Source organism: Hoplias malabaricus, chromosome 5, assembly GCF_029633855.1.
Source record: "Hoplias malabaricus isolate fHopMal1 chromosome 5, fHopMal1.hap1, whole genome shotgun sequence".
NCBI classification, from domain to species: Eukaryota; Metazoa; Chordata; class Actinopteri; order Characiformes; family Erythrinidae; genus Hoplias; species Hoplias malabaricus.
Genome location: NC_089804.1, coordinates 12,301,986 through 12,315,754, shown reverse-complemented (window position 1 = coordinate 12,315,754; position 13,769 = coordinate 12,301,986). Strand labels below are relative to the sequence as shown.

The following is a 13,769-nucleotide window of genomic DNA, read 5'->3' as shown; positions in this document are numbered from 1 at the left end:
GTTTCTAGACTTGGCGTAGCAACAACCTGCCATTTGGGCTTTAGTGTTTGGAGCTGAACACCCAGTACTTTCTGACCATTTGCACTACCACACTAAAACACACATTTTAACATGTGTCTGAATACAGCTGCCTATAATGAAAGTTTGTGTAATCCCTTTGTATCCAGCTCAAACTGTGTTTCTGATATCTGTGTGTGTAAAAGCCTGTTAAAAGTTGTCACTTGTATGAGGTCTGTATAGTTGTGATGCACTCACAAGTCTCATGTGGAATAGCCTTAAGTTTCTTTACAAATAAATTCCCTGTTAATCAAGTTTGAATTGCTTTTTCAGCACCTGACTTTAGCAGAAATTTAGAAATACATAACTGTGGATTTGTTTGCCAAAACTACTTTGGTGCCCTGCATTATTCAGACTTTTTTTCCATGAATACCTTGATATATCTGGAACTGTGATTGTTTAAAATTCTCCCAGCACCCAGTGAATAAAACACTGAGAATGGTGGGAACGTTGTTTTAAAAATGTCAACATTATACAAGTATTAGCAAGTCTCGAGTGTTTTAGCTGGAAATGTCTGTTAAGCCTAGGTTTTTAAATGCCCTTTCAGTGAGCCAAGTTCAGTTTGCATATAAAGTTTGAAATATTAAACTTAAAGCTGTAGCAGACCTCTGTAGAAATCAGAAAGTGTAATCTAGTTTTTTTTCCTGCCCTCAATCTTTCAATTCTACCAAAACATTTCCACCCCCTACTTTCAGCTCTCTTACTAAAAAACACAAATGTGAAGTCACACAGAGAGAGCATTGGAGAGGGATGCATCACACGCTGATTTCAAACATTATTCTTTGACTTTTTGCCATTTTTCTAGCTTTCAGCAGCATGTGTGATTGTCTGTGTTTCTATGTACAAATGAATTAAGAAATTAAGAAAAACAAACTGCTCTAAAAACACATCACATGCTCTTTTTTAAGTGTTAAAATCAGTTATACTCTGAGTATTATGTATTTCCTCAGAGTATACACAGCATCATTGTAAAAACTAGCTTGAACTAATGAAGAGAAACGTTAGCATTAATCAAACCAACAAAGTATTTTAGCCTCTGCAGTTTAAAAAAGTGAACCTCCAGAGTGAAAGAAAACCTTTCTCTCTGTGTTAAGAGTTCAGAAAGGAGTGAATATTTAAGGTACTACTTACCTGAAGCCTCATCATCACTCCTAATCCCAACCCTTTAAAACACATAATCCCAGCTCTTACCTTATATCCATCTTCCAGACCCTAACCATAACTTTGACACTTGCAAAAACTCTGAAGATTAAGAGAATGTACAGTTATCTTCATTAAACCACCTTTAATCACAACAGAACGTACACACACTCTGCTCCCCCTCCTCACAGAATTCTGGAGAATTTCTCTGTCTTAGCCCAGCATCCTCTTCTCCAGTCTAAACATGCTGGCTTTCATTAGTATGGTCTTCTGGCTGATGCTTGAGCCTCGGGTTGCGTTGCAACTGCAGCGAACAACAAGTACCTTAGGGCAAATAGCTGACGGTGGATTAACCCATCCATGAACAGATTCTAATCAGTGCTGTAAAGACCAGGGTGTTAAATCAGCCATTCAAGCCGTATTGAGATCTTCAGAGATAATGTAGCGACAACGAAATGGCAAGTTTCAAGGCTTTATCACAGGTAACTTTTCATAGAAAAAAAACAGCTGAAGGAGAAATGAATGATCTTATATGTCTTATATTATAAGTCTTAGTAGTCTCTGTTGTCTCTTGTGATATCAGATCATACCATATTGGTGTTATTGAGTTCTTAGTTTTAATTTATTTGTAGCAAACAAATTGTCACTTTTGTAATTTCTAAACCTTAATCTGTGCCACAATTGTGTTTAGTAATTAGATGAAAATTCCAGTTTGATAAACATTTGGTGGAAATTTCAGGCTTTTTCAGAGAAAAAAAGGATTTTTGAATATATTTGTGGCAGTTCTTTGGATGTTGACACAGAATCCATATTGAACGTATGGTAAATATAATTTGTCATACCTTTTAATGACTACGCATTAAATATTCAATGTGTAAACATTCAATAAATATTCTATTTGTATACTGCAGAAAAAGCAGACCACCAATGAGAACTGGAACCATGTTCTATGAAGTAGTCATAGTAAGGAAAATGTGGATAATGGTGGTTACACATAAGTTCAGACTTCCAGGGCTTTTTAAAGGAGCAACCTTCCTCCCTATGCTGGCGGCATGGTGGCTTAGTGGTGAGCACGTTCGCCTCCCAGTGCTGGGATCTTGGGTTCAAGTCCCATCTGGGTGGAGTTTCCATGTTCTCCCCGTGTCTGCGTGGGTTTCCTCCGGGGGCTCCAGTTTCCTCCCACAGTCCAAAAACATGGAGGGTAGGTGAATTGACTTCTGTGAATGTATGTGCCCAGATATGGATTGGCACTCTGTCCTGGGTGAAACCCTAGTGCCCGATGCAGTCCTCCAGGTGGACGGTCGTTCTTGGGTTGACAATACGCTGTGTGCGTTTGGCTGCTGCTTCTGTGTGTGTGTGGATCGAGTGTTCTGAGTGTTCAGAGCAGTGTGGATTGTAAAGCGTCCTTGGGTGTCTAGAAAGGCGCTATATAAGTGTAAAGATACATACATACATCAAGTAAATGTTTATTTTTAGTCACTGAACATGAGTTCTAAATGGTGTCTCCCCTCTGAAAGGAAAGTGTCGTCCAAGACTGGGCTCAGTCTCTGTCCAGAAACGTGACCCACATTGTTTTGTTACAGCGTGCTATAGCTTAAGTCTTAATGATATGGCAGATGGAAGCTGATTGAGTTTTAATGGAAGCACTTTGTGTGTGATTTTCAGGATCCAGCAACAGTCCTGTGACCAGTTGTTTGTCCTGAAAAGTGAACACTACATCTACTGCTTTTGAAGATGGCTACCTTGGGTTCATCTGTGGACATGGCTGAGGGCGGGACCAACAACGAATTTAGTGACATCATCAGGTGGAGATCAGGTGAGTGTGAGCACAATGCATGTTGTTTAATTATTTCTCCTGTTGAGTTCAAGCAGTAGCTCAGTGTAGAATCTGCTTTACGTGGTAGTCCTCCTATTACAAATGTCATCCAAATAAGTCTGGTGTCTGTAGTTTGCTTTTTTTAAGGGGCAGAATGAAGAAAAGTCAGGCTTTAAGACGAGTGCTGCTACTGTTTTCAGTTATGCAGCAATCCCAGAATGTCATACAGCATCATAAATTACACAATCATTCTGTTATAGATTCCTCAGTGTAGTCTGAGACAAGAGTGTGAAGATTTAAGTATGCAGTTTGCACAATGCTAATTGGTGGCTATAAACTTCAGTTATTAGCCATGTTATCCTCATCACTCCAGGGCAAGAACTAAAGACATCTGACTTGTCTTGGATGGTTGACAAGTGGAAAAAGTGTATAAATTTGATTTCTCGCTGAACCCTTCCTTGAGCACAACACAGATTACTACACACACTCCAAATCAGATATGAAGGGCATGCTTTGATTTTTAGACTATGTCAGATCTGGCAGAAGAATTAAGATTGACTCTCGTCAGGTCCTAGCCTTGGGGAGGAGAAACTGACGTTGTTAAATAGCTGCTTGTTAGCACTGGTCTGAGAGTAATAGTGATTCTTTCTCTATAATGGATCAGATTTGTGGTGTCTGTACACACTATACACAGATCAGCCATAATATTATATATCCCACGCACACGTTTCAATACTTTATGCCCCTAATGGTTATTGTTGGCTTTAAAATAACATTAAATCAATAAAACTACAACCACGCCATCCGTAATTCACACCAATAAGTCCTCGTACATTCCATAAATAAGAGTGCAAACGTTCTGCACAGTGCTATTTGTAACAGTGCATTTTAGACTGGGGCCCCTCCTAGGCAGCGTTAATTCTCTCTCTCTATTTTCGCTCTCTCACTCGCTTGCTCTCTCTCTCTGCTCTGCTTGTTGGGAATGCCAGTGTTCCTCAAGCTGGAATTCCTCTGCGGATCTGGATTTACAGCGCATTTCTCTCCTCTGCCACAATGCCTTTATTTTTACTAGAATTCCCGTTGCCTAGCAACGGTCAAAAGTAAAGTTTTCTCGGTGCTGTGCTTGTTGGTAATGATTCAGATCCACATGCAGGGCACTCAGTTTAACAACCGGCCTAATGGGATCTCTCTAATTCAGAGGCATTCACTGAGGCTGTGTGTGTTTATTTCATCCTTCCTTTTAAGGTTTGAAGGCTTTTAAGCTTTTTTGTGTTATCGTTGCATCCCTAGATTTTGGGGTGTGCTTCTCTCTCTCTCTGTGTGTGTGTGTGTGTGTGGGTGTGGGTAATGCTTGTACACCCTTAGTGTAAGTGAGTGAGAGAGAAAGAGGGGGCAAGCACAGCGTTGGTATTTTCACAGCTGGAGTAGGACAGGACAAGGTGTGTTTGTGTGAGTGTTGGTCTGTTCTCTGATGTCTTTAGAGGATGTTACTCCTTCACGCCTAACCCAAACTACATACCCCACCCATCTCTCTCTCTCTTTCTCTTTCCCTCTGTGTATGAAAGCAGAGTAATGAAACATGCACAAACATCTCTCACACTTCAAAATGAATGAAAACAAAACAATGCATTCCAGTTTTATTTTAATCAGTGACAGTCATTTGCCCAGAGGAAATGAGCTTCTGCTGCATTCTATTGGTGCTCTTTTACTAAAGGAGACATCTTATTTCCCTTTTCCACAAGTTAACACAGTTCTTCAGGGGCTATTCGGACAGAATACATTTTATGTGGGAAGCTTATACACAGTACATCAGTTACATAGATTAAAAAAAATATATATGGATGTAAATAACGTAGATAGGAGCGGCTATTCCATTAACACACCTGAGTCCTCCTGAAGTTTTTAGACCGTCACTGAGAACAGCCCAGCAACCAAGAATATGCATCCTCTGACCTTCTAGTCCTTCTAGGAAATTGAAGCGCACACACTGTAAAATTGACTGATATGGTCTATTTGGATGGGACTTAAATCACTGAGGGACTCTGGTAATAATTATGTCGTAATAATTGTGTGATACCACAAGGATCCAACCAAATCAACAGTTGTCTTAACCTGTTTAAACAGCCCTGTCAAAACGACTGTTTTCAGCATCTATGTCTTTAAATGAGAATGAGCCACAGCTCAATTCAGCGTGAGGAGCCTCTGTTTACTCCAAACGCCAGAGACCCCAGGAAAGAGGCTTGAAAAGCAGGAATGCATTTTTAGTTAGTTCTCTTTCTATACATTTGTTATGTTCCTTTTAACATCATCTTTGTGCTGTCACAAAAACACAGGTCCCATGTGATTCAAGAAACTAAGACAAGGAGGCGGGGCATTTCTAAAGAGTAGGCTCTCTACTAAAGTTGCAGCACAAATTGATGTTTTTTGATCGTATGTGGTTATATGAGCTTTATTACATTATTATTATTATTAAGTTTCATTTTTTTTTTCTTGCCCAAGAAATCTTACTGTTACAGAAGTGTTCCTGCCCAAGCTGGCTATTGACCATATTCTGTAATGTGGATGACAGCCATCTTTATTCAGCCAATTTTTCAGTCTTCATCCAGCCATGGAAGAGTTCTAAAGCGTAACTGACCGTACAGAATGTTATTTGCATTGTTGAGCGTATTTTCATATTTCCAGCAGAGAGGCCTCCTGGTCGCCAAATGCATTGCAGCTTATATTGATGGTATACGTTTCATTGACAGACATCTAACAAAGTTCAGATTATTTCTGTGTGATATAAGAGAAACCGTATTTAGGAATGGGGCTTCTATTATAAACAGCACAAAAATCCAATTGATTTCCAAATGTAAATTTCAATATAAATACACGGTGGCACAGCAGGTAGGTTGGAGGTTCTGGGTTTGATTCCCGCTCCGGGTGACTATCTGTGACGAGTTTGGTGTGTTCTCCCTGTGTCTGTGTGGGTTTCCTCCGGGTGACTCTCTGTGAGCAGTTTAATGTGTGTTCTCCCTGTGTCTGTGTGGGTTTCCTCCGGGTGACTCTCTGTGAGCAGTTTGGTGTGTTCTCCCTGTGTCTGCGTGGGTTTCCTCCGGGTGACTCTCTGTGAGCAGTTTGGTGTGTTCTCCCTGTGTCTGTGTGGGTTTCCTCCGGGTGACTCTCTGTGAGCAGTTTAATGTGTGTTCTCCCTGTGTCTGTGTGGGTTTCCTCCGGGTGACTCTCTGTGAGCAGTTTGGTGTGTTCTCCCTGTGTCTGCGTGGGTTTCCTCCGGGTGACTCTCTGTGAGCAGTTTGGTGTGTTCTCCCTGTGTCTGTGTGGGTTTCCTCCGGGTGACTCTCTGTGAGCAGTTTGGTGTGTTCTCCCTGTGTCTGTGTGGGTTTCCTACGGGTGCTCCGGTTTCCTCCCAAGGTCCAAAAACACACGTTGGTAGGTGGATTGGCGACTCAAAAGTGTGAATGTGTGTGTTGCCCTGTGAAGGACTGGCACCCCCTCCAGGGTGTATTCCTGCTTTGCGCAGGTAGATTCCAGGTAGGCTCTGGACCCACCGCGACCCTGAACTGGATAAGCGCTTACAGATAATGAATGAATATAATTACAATTGTTAATTGACAGCTGTCAGTTTTAGGAAATTCCCATTCTACTGGTGGGTTTTGAAGCTTGGAGCATCTTTTTTTGAAAACAACTTTGGGGTAGGGAAAAAACAAAGAAGCACACAGGCAAAAGACAGCGCAGGTTAGTGCATTCCCATAAAGCCCTCCAGCAATGAGGGCCCCCTCAAAGCAGTAGCAGTTTATCAGAAGTTCCTCCCAACTTCAGGAAACATCAGTAGAAGGGGATGTTCAGGCTTTTAATGCAGTATTTAACTATGACTTAAATGAAAGCGATAAGTAAACTGTTGGTTTTAAAACTGCCTGTGTAGTATTTAACCTTATCAGTTATGGCCTGTATTGTCTCTTCTTTGAATTTTACCTCCTTAATAACAACTACTATTTATATATGAGCTGCACGCACCAACCCGTCAAAGAGGCAAGTTCAATCATTATGGAAAATGGCCCACAAACTCAGACTCCTCATCGTCCCTTAATTTGCTGGTGTTATAATTGAATGTGCCGAGGATGCTGGGTAATGTATTCTGTGTTCTAATTTGTCAGTGCTAATTTAACTGTTGAACAAACTGGCTGCTTTGCCAGGGCACAGTGGAAAATAAACCAGGCCAAACCCAGGCTCCGTGCAGGTTCTCTCACACACACACACACACACACACACACACACACACACACACAGGAGGACAGACGGCTCCTAGATCTCTAGCCAAGTGTTATATAAGCAGAGCTATGGGCCATTGTAAAAGTGTACCAGCTTCAGCTTGGCTTTGTGCCTTAGAGTAGTTTAGCTGAAGGGCTGACCAGGGACCTACCCTCCATACAGCTAATGAGCCCATGAGGTTTAACGAGTTTCGTTGATGACCCGAGACGTTTGAGTTAAATTGTGGACCAATGAGATGCACACAAAATTGAGCAAATACAAATAGAACATTTCTTTGTAACAAATTTAGACGGAAAGATCTGAGTTGCTTGTAGTGTGGCTTAATATGAAAGTAAATAAAGCAGGTTACTGTAACCACGTATGAAATAACGTCACATATCGTGTAGCCCGGTGAGTGTTAATGATACAATTGTAAATTACAGATGACACGATACTATAATAACAGTAATGTAGATTTAAAAAATATTATCGGTGGAAAATAACAAATAAATACTGTAACAAACCTGTCCTGAAATAGGAAATTGTATGATGACGTATTGTTAGTCATATATGTCTGATATCCTGCTTTTGATCTCTATCTTAAATCAATATTTTCACTCTAAGGTCTGCTGAGCCAGTCTTATCTGTTGTCCTATTTGCTTTGCATTTGTTCAGTTCCCCAGAGTTAATTGTGCAGTTGAAAATATTAAATGAAAAAATACCAGAAATGAGTATATACGTTTTAAATTGCCTGCTCTTCTGAGTAGCATATAGTAATCTTTTCATGCCTCCCTGCTTTGAAATGAGTCAGTCATAGGTGATCAGATCGGTGTCAGTATCGGCAAACACTCCAAAAGGATTGGAAGAGGCTCATTTTAACACCGAGTAAACCGACACTGTCTTTGATTTCACTCTCCAGAGGAGATGAGCAAGTACTCTTCACCTTTAACCTCTGCTCTACCGGTCTGACCAAACGCTGAGGATTGTTGGTAAAGGGCAAAGGTCACCTGCCCTGCGGCCATTGTGTTACGTGGCCTCGTTGTTAACAGTGTGAGACTTTGCGGACTGAACTGTGCTGTCTCTCCTTGTTCTTCACAAATGGTGTGTGTTATATGAACCCTTGAACACTGGAAAAGTTGAGACCATAAAGGGTTACATTCAGAGAGATCCAGTTACACACACACACACACACACATGTACCCACGTTACCCGACACACCCACACTCTCTCTCTATCTCTCTCTCACTCATTCACTCACTCACATTTATTCTGTGTCCCCCTTTTTAAACAAAATATATACGTGTGTGTGTGTTTGGGCATTCTTGTGTTCATGTGGGTGTGTTACTGTGTCCCTTCCTTTCTATGGTGTGTGTTTCATGGTGTCTGTCTAATGGTTAATTTGATACTCTTTGAGCACCGTGTGGCATTTACCTTCTCCATAAACACTATGGGTATTGTCTCTGTGTATTTTTGTGATAAAGGAGCAATGAAGGAGGTTGAGTCTAACTACCTGGAAGTCTTTGAACTTGAGCGCGCACACGTACTGCTGTGTAAAAGATCGGTCTTCCATAAAAAAAAGCTGAAAATCGATGTTTTTGTCTACAATGTTTCCTGTCTTTGTCTTTATTCATTTTTTACAGGACACACTTTTTAATTCTTAAAGATGCCTGCCGTGTTGGTTTCCATACATTCAACGTTGTGTTATTAGTTAAGCTGTTGATATGTGCAAAATGGTGGAAAAAACTGTTGTACATAGTTACACATTTAGATGGTAAATCAGTAATAAATGGTTGGAGATTGATGTGTTTTATTTTGAACAAAATAATAAACTTTTGTCAGATTACTTGGGCAAATGTGATCGGACTGGTGACTTATTCAGACCTTTGCGGTCTTGTGCTGTATTATTACTGCAAAGGCCAATACTGTAATAACAAAGATTAAACAAACAACAGTCCAGTCTTTGTGTCAGCTTTTAAGACTTCAAGCTTAACTTGACGTACTTGTTAACGTGCCTGTTTCACCAGTCTTCTCCCAGATGATCCTCCAAGACTGTCTCAGAAGGAAAGAAGGGAACAGAAAAAAAACCCACAAATGTAGGACAAAAGAAATTCCATGTGAATGAGAGAGGGGGTGATTCAGAGAAAATTATGTCTTAAATATGTGTGGAGTGTCATTTTTGGCATAGGTGTAGAAGGGAAGAAAAGCTGAAAAACTGAGAGTTGCTCCCTCATAGTGTGTCACCACTGAAATGCAGTGTGTGTGAACGAGAGAGAGAAAGAGAGAGATGGGAATTTTGAGTGTGACTGAGGCCATGCTGTAAATATCTCCAGAAGGGTGTGGTGATGTGGCTGGCGGAAGAAAAAGGGAAAGTTGACATCCACATAAACCATTAAAGAAAGTGTGTGTGTGTGTGTGTGTGTGTGTGTGTGTGTGTGTGTGTGTGTAAAAAGACTCCAGTGTTTTAATCGTTCTTGCTCAAAGGTTTTTGGGTGATTTATATATTTATTAATAATAAAGATTTATATTCTCTGTGTTTTTTTTTTCTTCCATTTTCCTCTTTTTCCTGAAAAGTGCATTTCTAGCTTGATTTTCAGTGTTCTTCAGTAAATGTCTAAAGTCTATAGATATTTTCTGTGCTTCTATGGTATCTCATGATCTCACAAACACACACACATCCATCCCGCGTAGCCAGTTGCACCTGTTTGTATCACCTGTTGTAACAACGTGTTAGTCTATGGGAATAAAAATGAAGAAAACCAGGTATCTTCTACCTCCCCAAGCTCATTTTCATCTGAGACTATAAGTCATAGCAAGAGTAGTTAACAAAAGAAGCAACTTCCTTATCAGGAGTTGCTGAAACATTGCTGCAGCGTCTCCGTGACTCCTCTCAGTTTACCAATTGAGAGCAGAGCATGGGGAACGTGGATGTTGTCCATTTTAGTAGCACTGATGTTGATCTTGGAAAGCCTCAGCTCTTGCTGCAGTTAAATCTGGCCTGACACTTTCAACAATTCTACACTAGGGCTTTTTTAAGAAAAACAACCCAAATCCAGCACAGTCCCAACATAGAAAAGGAGGGAAAATCCTCCAGAGATTCCAGAGCCAGCTTCTCATCAGCTTTCAGAGGCTGGGGTACAGTTGCATTTAGAATCTGTGATTTTTATCCAGTGAAAACTGGACAGCTGAGAAAAGGAGAGGGTTTTTATGGTTGTTGACATTTTTGACAGCTGCCAGGAAGTGTCAGATTAAACCCAGAGATGCATATTTGCTCCTTCATGAGTGGAGTTTTAATGAGCTGAATAATAAGTGAGATTTTTATGCTTTTTTTTTTTTTAACTGAGATATGAACAAAGCTCTTGTTGCTATACAGTGAGAAAATGTTTAAATCAGTTTGATGTCAACACTGTTTTCGTGACCATAATACAACTGCTACTGTAATCTTGTGTGTGTGTGTGTGTGTGTGTGTTAATTAGAAAGAGCTTTGAGCAGCTGTACGGCAGCATCACAGAAGCTTGCTGACATTTGGCAGTCTTTGTGAAAGAGGTCTAGTTTGGTAAATTAAAGGGTTGGCTGGTTGTCCAGGCCACACTCCTCCAAATATAGTGCGCATGTGGTCCCCTGTCAACCCTCACTGAGGTGTGTCCTTATTGAACCCTTTTGTACCATTATTACATTCTCTGTAGGGCACTTTTTCACAAATGAGCCCAGAAGGATTGTGTGTGTTTCTAAAACTCCAGCAGGCCTGTAAACAGAGGCGTGCAGTGTTTATTGAGCCATACTGGAGTACAGTGGAATCGAAGTGCACTGATACTCTCTAGAACGTCAGGGTTGTCTTCCAAACAGAGCGGACTTGTTTCCTGTAAGGTCCTATTTGGCCCTGTTTTCAGGTTAGAACAACAACCCCTCAAATTATGTTCACGCCTTCGTACGTTCCCTTTTTTATAGTGATCACACAATTTATGTTTTAAAGTCACACTGACTTTACTACTCTTCATTAATCATTTCTACAGCTTAAAAGGACTCACCCAGAGGCATCCAACAACACCAACATTACCAAATGCTAGTGTCACATGACTGTTTGTATTCTGCTTCATATTGCATCACTTCCTTTTTTTATGTTCTGTGCTGTCCTGTCTGTGTTGAAATAAATTGTAATTGGTGTGGCTGATTTGGCAGTTTATTTTGGTCTGACTTTAGCAATATTTAATAATAATAACAACTTTATTTAATATTTAATGCGTCAAGTTTAAAAATAAATCTTTTTTTCTCTCCAGAGAGGCAGCTCAGCCAAAGAGGGTTAATATTTCACAGGCAAATGTAGCCCAGCATTGCACCTCTCCTTGCCACTGTTGCAACTTTGCAAAAAGCGAATTAAAGTGTCATTAAATAAGATAAATTTTGGATAATTCAAGAATCCTGTAAAGCACCTAATTAAAAGAGCTTGCATCGGTTCTTTTAGAACCTGATATATGTTCTAAAGCTAACGTAGCAGAAAATTTTGTTTGTACTTAAAGGCTACCATTTAATGGACCTCCATGAATATTTCACATTATTTTAGTTACTGACATATATAAGTATGAATTAAAATGAAAATAGCAGCTTAATTTGCTTTAAAACTGACAATTTTATTAAATTTGTCGGAAGAATACGGAAATTCTTGAACGCAACCGTGACGTCACTGGTGGACAACAGCTGAACAACGCCGCGGTAAAACACCGTTATGACTGACTGTTATGACAGTATCTAGCTAAATAACCAACATTATTCATGACAATAGCCTAGCAATAAGCTAAACTCAAATTCAGAGGTACCGTTATTCTTGTAAATGTGATCGAAGTCGAACTCGAATTCATCCGACACTATAAACCTCCGTAATGCAGCTACGTAGCCGAGTATAATCTGAGCCACCGAGTTTAGCAAGTCAAGCTAACGTTAACTAACACCAACTAAAACAGGCGAAGTGAGTGTCCTTACCCTGTTTACCTCCATGTTACAGAGGCTCTTGAACACCTTTCGTTGGTGTCCTTACATGCCCATATTGTTGGAAAAGCGCCAGTGAAATGAGCTACAGATAACGGAGTGAGCGGATGGTCCTTTCCAAAGTGCCCGTTTAAAGTTGACAAATTTAGTCCATTTTCTGGATATTTTGGGATCTTTGGGCCATTTGTGAACAGATGTCCCACTGTACATTGAATTATTGCAGCCAAAAACAACACACCAACGGTCTTTTAAACCTTATTCCTTGAATTAGTAAGAAATAACATGTTTTCTGACTGTCAATAAACACAAGTTAGGAACTCAAATTCCACTGTATTTATTTGTTTGACACTTTCATAGAGCTGGTGATTAGACTTTAACCCTCAAAACTGGTGAAAATGTCTTTGCCATTTAAATATCCTCAAACCAAAGGCTTTATGTGGTTTCACTAACAGTCTCCTGGCTTTTGGTTCTCCATTTTCTACAATATTTTTTTTATTTATTTATTTTTTGTTCAGGCAAAAATGCTTGTAGGTGCAGAGAGTAAGAGAGAGACACCAAGTGAACAGAGAAAAAGAAGTCTACAGTATGTGAACATGTTCCACCGGCCAAGCCCACACACACACACACTTGCCCACCTCGCTGCAGTTGACTCATAGAGAGAGTGTGAGTGTGTGAGCCCCTTGAGGAAAGTGTGTTACCCCCTTTGTCTTGGACGAAAGGTGAAAAAGACAACTTTCCACCAGTTGTTACCCCTGTGTCATACTCACACTCTATGTTTGCTCAGTTGCTCAGAGCGGCTGGAAAGCTTCTGAAAGTGTGTGTGTGTGTGGGAGTGTAAATGTGTCCAAGAGAAAAAGAGAAAACCAAATCTAATGAAGCATAATAGGGTTTTATTTTTAGCAGAACGTAAAAGATTAAAATGAGGAAGCAGGTCTAGTGGTGACTCCAGTGTGTTTGTGTGGTCAGGGAGTGCACTTTTGTAAACATTGCTGAATAATCACTAGTTGTGTGAATGTGTTAGTCAGCTGAGGAGTGAGGTCAGCGGTTGGAGTATATCAAGGCTGTTGTACCTTTAGGACACTGGACAGCTTCAGGAAACAAACTTAAAATAATTATAAATTTTTTCAGTAGATTAGGCAAGTGTTTGGTTTATTTATTTTTTTTTTTTATTTTAAATGGAGACCTTTGGGAGCAGGTCCATGGATGTTTCCCTGCTTTGACTTGGTAGCAGCTGTTGCCTGAGCTGAAAGGTTGTAGGATGTAGAAACATTAGCTGAGATATGGGACATTTTTAAATTGTTTGATTCTAATGTCTAGCAGCTGCATAAACTGCATTCTATTTTTTTTCATTTTATTAATTATTTTGTTAAATTAGAATTTTTCTCTTGCGCTTTTTCATAAATAATTAATTACAACTATTTTTATTTAACACATCTTTAAAGGACTATTTGGCTAGTGCAATTTATCAGCTTTTTTTTGCAAACCTCAGAAAAGCTAAACATGACGCACATTGTGTAATGTGAAAATA

At 40.0% G+C, this 13,769-nt stretch overlaps 1 protein-coding gene across 4 annotated transcripts in view; it reads left to right on the top strand.

Annotated features, from left to right (window-relative positions):
• Positions 1-13,769, top strand: part of LOC136696983 (utrophin-like) — a 229,473-nt gene that overhangs the window by 3,001 nt on the left and 212,703 nt on the right. For all 4 annotated transcript variants that reach the window (XM_066671822.1, XM_066671823.1, XM_066671821.1 and 1 more), the window contains exon 2: positions 2,863-3,013. In XM_066671822.1, coding sequence (XP_066527919.1) covers positions 2,932-3,013 — 82 coding nt within the window. In that variant the 5' untranslated portion in view covers positions 2,863-2,931. The remainder of the gene's footprint in view (positions 1-2,862; positions 3,014-13,769) is intronic.